This window comes from Gekko japonicus, unplaced genomic scaffold (genome assembly GCF_001447785.1).
Source record: "Gekko japonicus isolate JY-2015 unplaced genomic scaffold, Gekko_japonicus_V1.1 scaffold4260, whole genome shotgun sequence".
NCBI classification, from domain to species: domain Eukaryota; kingdom Metazoa; phylum Chordata; class Lepidosauria; order Squamata; family Gekkonidae; genus Gekko; species Gekko japonicus.
Genome location: NW_015167176.1, coordinates 55,564 through 63,953, shown reverse-complemented (window position 1 = coordinate 63,953; position 8,390 = coordinate 55,564). Strand labels below are relative to the sequence as shown.

Genomic DNA, 8,390 nt, shown 5'->3' with positions numbered 1-8,390 from the left:
GGCTGTTGGTAGGCAACCAAGCTTGCTTCTGTCAGTTAAAAAAAAAAGGACTTTCAGCATAACCCCCTCCCTCACCCACTGCCAGCTTCGCCACTTTCCTGTCAGAATAAACTTAAAATGGCTCTCTCTCCTTTTTGGCTCCACCATGGCTGGCTGGCTGGCTAATGAGGTGGGCCAGCGACCATCAAACCATTCTCTTCAACCCCCTGCTGTGTGGCTGACTTTCCCCCAGGGTTGCCAGTCTCCAGGTGGGACCTGGAGATCTTCTGCTGTTACAATTGATTTCCATATGACATAGATCAGTTCCCCTGGAAAAAATGGCTGCTTTGGAGGGTGGACCCTATGGCATTATCCCCTGCCGAGTCCTTCCACCCCCCAATGCTGCCCTCCACGGGATCCACCCCCCAAATCTCCAGGTATTTCCCTAATCAGAGGTGGCAACTGTGCTTTCTCCTCAGTGCCTGTTGCTAGGCAACCAGGTTCTGTCAGTAAAAGGCCCTTTCCACACCTATTTTGGCCTTTGGGAGAAAACCCGGCACCAAAGATGTGCAAGGGGCCTCAAGTTTGCTCACTGTTTCAATTGTGGCGGGGAGATTGCAGCAGAGCACCGAGACTTTATCTGCAAAATAGCTCGTGAATGCCTCACAGCCTATATCCAGTTCCCTAGCATTTTGTCTGCCCTGTGGCAGAACTGTCAAAGACCGAATTGTACTAAATAATTGGGCCGGGCGTGAGCTAGCAGATGCAATCTTGGCCGCATAGAAATCTCTCTTTGCGGCTTTGACTGCCATCTCATAGGCTTTCATAAACATCCTATAAGATGCTCTAGATGCTTCATCGCGAGCTCGGCGCCACCGTCTCTCTAGCCATCTCAGTTCTCGCTTCAGCTCACGCAGCTCTTGGTTATACCAAGGCGCTCGCCTAGGACGAGTGTGGAGAGGGCACCTGGGAGCGATCTCATCAATGGCCAAGGAGAGCCGGACATGCCAGTCCCCCACCAGCTCATCCAATGAGTCGCCAGGGGGCCTTGGATCCCACAGGGCCATCTGGAGCTGCAAAGGGTCCATTTGGCACCACGGGTGAGCATAAATCTGCTTGCCGCCTAAACAGGGTCGGGGTGGAACCTTCAGATGGGCCTTCAGGGCCCGGTGGTCCAACCATGGCACTACCTCTGTAGTGATCCAATCCACCTTCACCCCCGCCGCAAAGATCAAGTCGAGCATGTGACCAGCCCGATGCGTGGGAGCCAAAACAAGTTGAGAGAGTCCCAGTGACGCCATGGTCAATACCAGGTCCATAGCCTGGCTGGAGGGAGCTCCAGGGCCCAGCCTGATATGGCCTCCAGCAGGGACGGCAGGCTACTGGCCGGCTCGTTAGGCGATCAGTACACCAGCCAGATCGCCAAACTCTCCTCAGCCTCCAGCATCAAGCTGACACATTCAATGCCCACGATCTCCACCGACGGGAGTGCCCTGAAGGAGTAAGCCTCCCGAATGAAGATAGCCACTCCTCCCCCCTGCCCCTGTGTCCGTGACTGGTGGAGGACCGAAAACCCAGGTGGGGGAAGCTGGGTGAGAGGCACTGTCTCTCCCTAAAGCACCCAGGTCTCAGTCACACACGCCAGGTCAGCATGTTGTTCTTGTACAAAATCCTGATGGGTTGTAATTTTGTTATTAATAAACCTGGTGTTAAACAGCACCAGTGACGGAGGGGGGTTCTTCATCCTGGCCCCACTGCCAGCCACCATTGGGATGGGCTGTAGGCTGGAAGGATGCCGAGCCGCTCAGTTTCTCTGCGTCCTTCCCTTAAAACCCCACCTAGGCCCACCGAACTTCCCCTGACCCAAGAGCACCGGAATGTGCTGACCAGACATTTATTACCCTGATGGCATCCGCAATGCAGTGGATGATGCAGTGATCTTGTCCCAAACCAAGGATCCAGCTAAAAAGGACCTTGCAATCTTTCTCCAGTTATTGTTGTTTAGAAGGCCTGGTTGATTAACTACCCAAAATCTATTTGAAAGTGGTTCCACTCATTCTTTACAGTACAGCTATTTGGATTATCTCTGAAAATATCGATCAACCACTATCCAGTTCTTAAGAGAAATTTTGAATATTCCCTGCTGCATGTCAAATGCCGAATATGGACAGAATTTGGACTGATATCCTTGGAAGCAAGAGGATGGCTATTTGCCTTCAAACTGAGATTAAAACAGCTCAGTGCTGAAGATGATTTGTTAGCTGCTTTAAACTGGGATACCCACAAATCAATTTGGATGAAAGCCCTGGGTGAGAAACTGATGAAAGTTGGAATGTTGACTCATGATATTTTTCATATGGGCAAAACCAAAGCATTTTCTCTAATTAGAAAGTGAGTCCTGGAAATTGACCACAGTAGTTTGATTCTGAGAGCCTGCAGAGTTTGCTTGCCCCTATTTTTTTAACTTTCTTACTCAAAATCTTTAACCCCCTCATATGTTCTATTATACCATCTCATGTTGTTGCAGAACGTTTTTGTTTGCAAGACTGAACATTATACCTACAATGGTTTTGAGTAGGCCCTACATTGACAAATTTTGCCCTTGTGGCCTTAACAGGATTGATACATCTTTTCATGCACTGCTGGAATGCAGATTTTTTTTGAGATTATGAGGGATTACTATATTAAGCCTTTATTCAACCAATTTTCCCCCTACATTCTGGATACCCTGGCTCTTTTGCTCAGTAATAAGGATACTAAGATCACTCTAGCAATTGCAAAATTTATCTCAGTCCTTTTAGCCCCTGCATCTAAAAAATAAGAAATAAGTGTTTTCTGCTACTCAGGATTCATGAATCAATGAGCTTCTAAGGGTACAAAAGGAAAGGAAAGAGAGGACACTCACAAATAATCCCTAATGGTTTTGGATAGTACATAATATAATTTCCATCACTGTTTTCCCTCTCCTTGAAGAAGACTGGAAACCAAAACCTGCGTTTTGGCCACTGTGTGACACAGAGTGTTGAACTAGATGGGCCATTGGCCTGATCCAACATGGCTTCTCTTATGTTCTTAAAACCAACCCTGGCTCTACTGAGCATGCTTCTGGCAACTGAGCAAAATATATCCCCCCCCCCCATACTGTCAGCAGGATTCTGTTGCAATAGAATCTTCACTGGCACGCCACTTACTCATGTGAACATTTTACAGAAAAGTAATTAAGTACAGAAACATTACACAAGCAGGCCTACAGAACCAACAATGAAAATCAGAGCTTTAAACCTGTCAACAAAATCTATAATAAAATAATCCATCCACTCATCTGTCCACCTTTGTCACTTAACTCCTCAAAAAAAGAAGCTAGGAGTCTCAGAACTGGCCACTGCCTTCAAAATTATCATGGGAGTCGTAATGTTGCACGTGAAAAGAATCAGAGCATTCTGGTGGCATAATTTCCAGAAATACCCACCAACCCCTGCTTTTTCATGGGTAGACATTGTTATCTCCAACCGTCACAACTCATCAGAAAGTAAAGCTGGGTATTTGAAAATTGACCACCAAGTTGAGGGTGATGACTGGAGTTGCATTGCCAAAACTGAAGGGAACTTGGACATCCTGGCCCACATTATCTACCAAAGCCCCCCAATGCTGTTTGCAAAGGAAACTAATTTGTCAAAGAGTTGGCCTTCCATAGTAACTGGCTGATCACTATATGAGACAGGATGCTGTACTAGATGGAACACTTGTCTCATCCAGCTGAGTTCTTCTTATGTTTTTATATCTTCTTAAACTTAGGTATAAGTCGTCTTTATTTTTATTTTTTTTAACAAGGTCTCCATCATTCCATATGTGGAAGGCATAACTTTTCAGAGAATAAAGCCAAGCACCTCCAAATTGGCTACTGGCTTCAGGATGATCATGGATGTTGCAATGCCAAATATGAAAGTAATTGAAACATCCTGGCTTGCACAATGCCCAGAAATTCCCACTCCTGCTGTTAGCTTTAGGGGCTCTGATTGTCTGTGGCAGCCAAAATTCGCCCCAAACTAAATCCAGGAGCTTTGAAACTGGCCTCTAGGTTCAGGGTGATGACGGGAGTGTGCTGCCCCCAGCCAGCGTTTGAGACTGTAGTTAAGCAGAACTGCCATATATCTTAAGAGCAGTGGTTCCTGGGAATTGAAGTCTTTAGTTAGACACCCCACAGCTTCCGGCACACAGAGGCCACGAGGGTTCGAGTTTACAACTTTCTTCCTGTAGCCTTTGTTCTCAATAACTGGCAAGGAGTGGGTTTCACTGTTCCATCTGACGCTGAGCCAACAGCGTCTTCTGGACAGTTTTCAATGCACAGCCAAAGTAGAATAAATCACTTTTATTCAGTTTTTCACATGCATTCATAAGAGTTCTTTACTCACAGGAGTTGCAGTGGCCAAAACAGTGGCAATCAGGAACATCCTGGCCCAGGTAAGGTCCAGATCACCCCCCATTTGTACTAGAAGCTATGGTTGACTACGGCAGGCAAAACACATTCAAAATGAAACTAAGAATCTCTAAACTGGCCACTGGCTTGTGGGGTATCATGGATCTTTCAGGGCCTAACATGAAAGGAATTGGAACATACTGACCTCAAAATCCCTACAAAATTCCACCCCATGTTTTTATGTTGAAAGCTATGTTATAAATCTAATCTCTCATACTGCAGCGCTGCCCATTCATTATTCAAACTACTTTAAAATATTGCAAACACAACTTGATATAGGGTTGGCAAGCAGAGTGAAAATGGACAGAATCTCTATTTTAAACATAAAACAGCTCTCTACTTGTTCCTCAGTGATTATGGAAATGGTGGCCCAATTTTTGTTTTGGGCTTCTAAGAGAAGGGAATGTACCTGCACATGACTTTGTAATTCCTTGCCTGTCCGTTTTAACATAACATGCCAATAAAGGTCTGATTGATAGATTGAAACAGAAAACACATGTTAAGGAAAACAAAAACATCCTGGTCAGTTCCAAATCCATTGGATCTAAGTTATAGCTCAAGAGCCCTTTGGTTTGATCCAAAGAGTGTTTTGTGTCTGACCACAGTCAGGTTAAGAACAGGATAGCAATGTGGGAGAGACACTCAACCAAGATCTTACTCTATGCTGAGGTGCTGAAGGGCAGAGCAGAGGTTCAAATTATTCCTTATCCCCCTCAGTCCTTCTCCTTTGAATATCCACTTATTATTCATCTACTGATGATTCATGGGGAAAATCTATTGATTTATCCATGTAAAAGTAATAAAAAGAGAGAATCAAACAATCTTATGTACACCTAAGGAGGTGCATATCCCTATGCTAAAATACTGGTAATAGTAAGTTGAGGTCATCAGATAAGACCAGAATAATCAAGTAGGGATGTGCATTCAGCTTTCCCAAACTGGAAAAAAATACCTAATAAATACCTTATTGGTATTTATCCGTATTTCTAAAACCAGATGCAATTTCAAGAAACGTTTTGGCTACCAAATACAGTTTCCCAAATTTATTTGGCTTTTTCAACTTTCGGGTAGCCGAATACTGACTGTGGAGAAGCTCAGGGAAGGAGGGGGGGGGAGAAGGCATGGTTAAATGCCTTTCTTTCCCTCCTTTTTTCTCTGCAGCATCAGAGAGGATCAGTGAGGAAAGCAGGCATGTTTCCATGCCTGCCCTCTGCTTTCCCAGCCCTTCTTCCCATGGTGTGTGTGGGGGCTGGGGAAGTGAAGGACAGGCATGGAAACGTCCCTGGGCCCCTTCCCTGCCCCTTTCCAGTTGCCCCACAGCTGCAGGGCCCCTGGAAAAGGGGAGATGGGGAACCCAGGCATGTTTAAATGTGTTTCTTTCCCTCCCCATGATCAGGGAGGGAAAGAAAGGCATTTCAACATGCCTTCTTTTTTCCCCTTCACACCCTGAGCTTCTCCGCATGTTTCCATTCCTGCCCTTTGCTTCCCCAGCCAATCCACTGCAGTGGGGTGGGGGGATTTGGGAAGCAAAAGGCAGGCACGGAAAAATGCCTGGGCTCCCTGCCTTCCCTTCCCCAGCTACCCCTGGTCAGCTAGAGAATTGAAGGCAGAGAGGAGGCTTTCCCTTCTCAGTGTCACTCCCCTGGCCAGTCTTCTATTAGTTTTAAATGGCTTAAACCGAACCGCTGACTGGCGGGGAGTGAAATTGACAAGGAAAGCTGCAAGGGCTTCCAGAGAAAAAGAAACCATTCTTTCATGCCTCCCTTCCCTCCTGTCGGGTGTATCAGACCCAAATATATATTTGTCAATACCAAATATTTCCCTTGTCCTGATACTTTGCCAGTATTAGACTGGTGATATTGGGCATCTACTGATATTTTTCGGGTCTGATACACCCGAAGCCAAAAAAATATGAACTTCCCTCCCCCCACGCCCCTATAGTCAAGTTGCCTTTGAATGACGGATAAGAAGGTCTCATCACTTGTAAAGTGGAGTCCACAACACAGCTAATACTTGGTAGCCTTGCCAGAATAAAAGCTTCCCACATATTGTCAATTCTAATGTTTCAGAGACACATTCAATATGGTGAGATTTCCTACATTGCTGTACCACCACCACCCCTTTAAAAAGTTACCTGCCATGGATGTTGATTCAGAAACTTTGGCCTCCCTAGATCAGTCATCCCTCTGTGTTTAGGTTTGGATGAATGCATGGCATGCAAAGCATGAGCCAGTGCATAAATGGCAATGTAGATGTTGTAGCTGTAGCTAGTCATGCTCATCTCAAAGATGGACCCAGGAAGAGACTCCAGCTTCTCCTCCCCAGTGCAGAGTTCCTTAGAGTGTGTTTCTATTGTGGGGCTGCGGAAAGAACAATTAAATACATATTCCCAGAAGTCCTGGATAAAACCATCTTCTTTGTTTGAGGTAGGATTTCTGATCTGAAGAAAGTCCCTGAATCCTAACACATCCTTTGAGTGGACTGCAAAGGATATGGCACCATGGAGGAAGTCTATGCTCCAACCTCTTTGAAATGTAAATGATGTAAAATCTATCTGGGCTGTCATAACCCAAACTTTAGCCATTGCTTCATCCAGAAATTCTGAAATGTGGTGCAAAGTTCTCAAAATTATCATAGAGTCAATTTCACCATGTACAACCACCACATTGGCAGTACTTCCTTTGACAATATTATAAGCTTTAAGGCCATCCGCCAACATTTCACTGGTGTCATTGGAAGAAGTCAATTTTGGAAATTTTTTTATGAAGTCGAAACAGATTCCTCCGTGGGAAAATCTGGGAATAACGTTCTGCACAAAGCTTTCTCCATTCTCATTGTCTACATACATAATTCCAATCCATATCCACTTGAAATGCTGCAGTAACTTCAGCATCCCAGTATATTGATGGTTCCCATTTGGAAACAATTGATGGAAGAACACAGCTTGGACATTGTTCCTCATCAGTGGAGATGACCCATATATGATCTAAGAAAGATAGGAGGAAATGTGTAGAAATATTTCCCTTCTTTCCCCTGAATTACTTCTGCTTGGGAATTTGTTTTGGCACATTGGGAAGCCTTGGAGGACTCCTCCCCTTCCGGCTGGCAAGAAAAGACACTCAAGTTGTTTCTCCATCTGACCAGGACAGTATTATCTAATTCTTTTTTTCTATTTATAAATTAATCAGTTATTTTAGTTTATTTTGCCTTGTCTGGAGCTGGCCAGTGAATTGTTTATCTCTTATTAATTAATTAATCTGTAGAAGCAGCGCTTTGCTCCTTCCCTCCTGAACTCTCAAAGTCTCCTGAAATGAACTTTTAAAATGTTTTTCTATTTGATGCAAGGGCTCTATTAGCTAAGTAAACTTTATGCTTGCTGCTATCGAAAAGAATTCCAGTGCAAAAAGGAGTCAGACAAGGTTGCCCTTTGGCTCCCTTCTTATTTAACATCTATGTTGACTCTTTAATCACATGCCTTCATTCAATTGATACTCATGCTCCCTCATTCTCAGGTAGCAGAAAGGTTCCAATCTTAATGTATGCTGACGATGCTGTTCTTTTATCCCAGACAAGGATTGGCCTGAAGTGAGCCCCGATAAAATTTAAAGAACAATGTGACACCAAATTACTATCTATTAATTTCGCTAAAACTAAAATTGTCCATTTTGGTAACTCATTCAGGAAGTTCAACTGAAATATTAAAGGAAATGCCATAGATCAAGTTAAGAACTTTCAATACTCAGGCATTACCTTTTCTTATAATTCCAAATTCTCAGCACATCTGTCCTCATCAGCTAACCTGGCAGAGAGAAGTGCAAATGCCATTCTTAGATTATTTAGAAGGAAAGATGCAGGTTTTCTCCCCATGGCCTTAAAAATCTTCCAGGCAAACTCATTGGCTCAACTTCTGTATGACTCACAAATCGGACATTCT

At 44.4% G+C, this 8,390-nt stretch overlaps 1 protein-coding gene across 1 annotated transcript in view; it reads right to left on the bottom strand.

Annotated features, from left to right (window-relative positions):
• The window catches only part of LOC107112061 (vomeronasal type-2 receptor 26-like), a 17,303-nt gene that overhangs the window by 4,671 nt on the left and 4,242 nt on the right, over positions 1-8,390 (bottom strand). Inside the window, exon 3 of the mRNA XM_015413130.1 lies at positions 6,591-7,442. Within this exon, the coding sequence (XP_015268616.1) occupies positions 6,591-7,442 (852 nt within the window). The remainder of the gene's footprint in view (positions 1-6,590; positions 7,443-8,390) is intronic.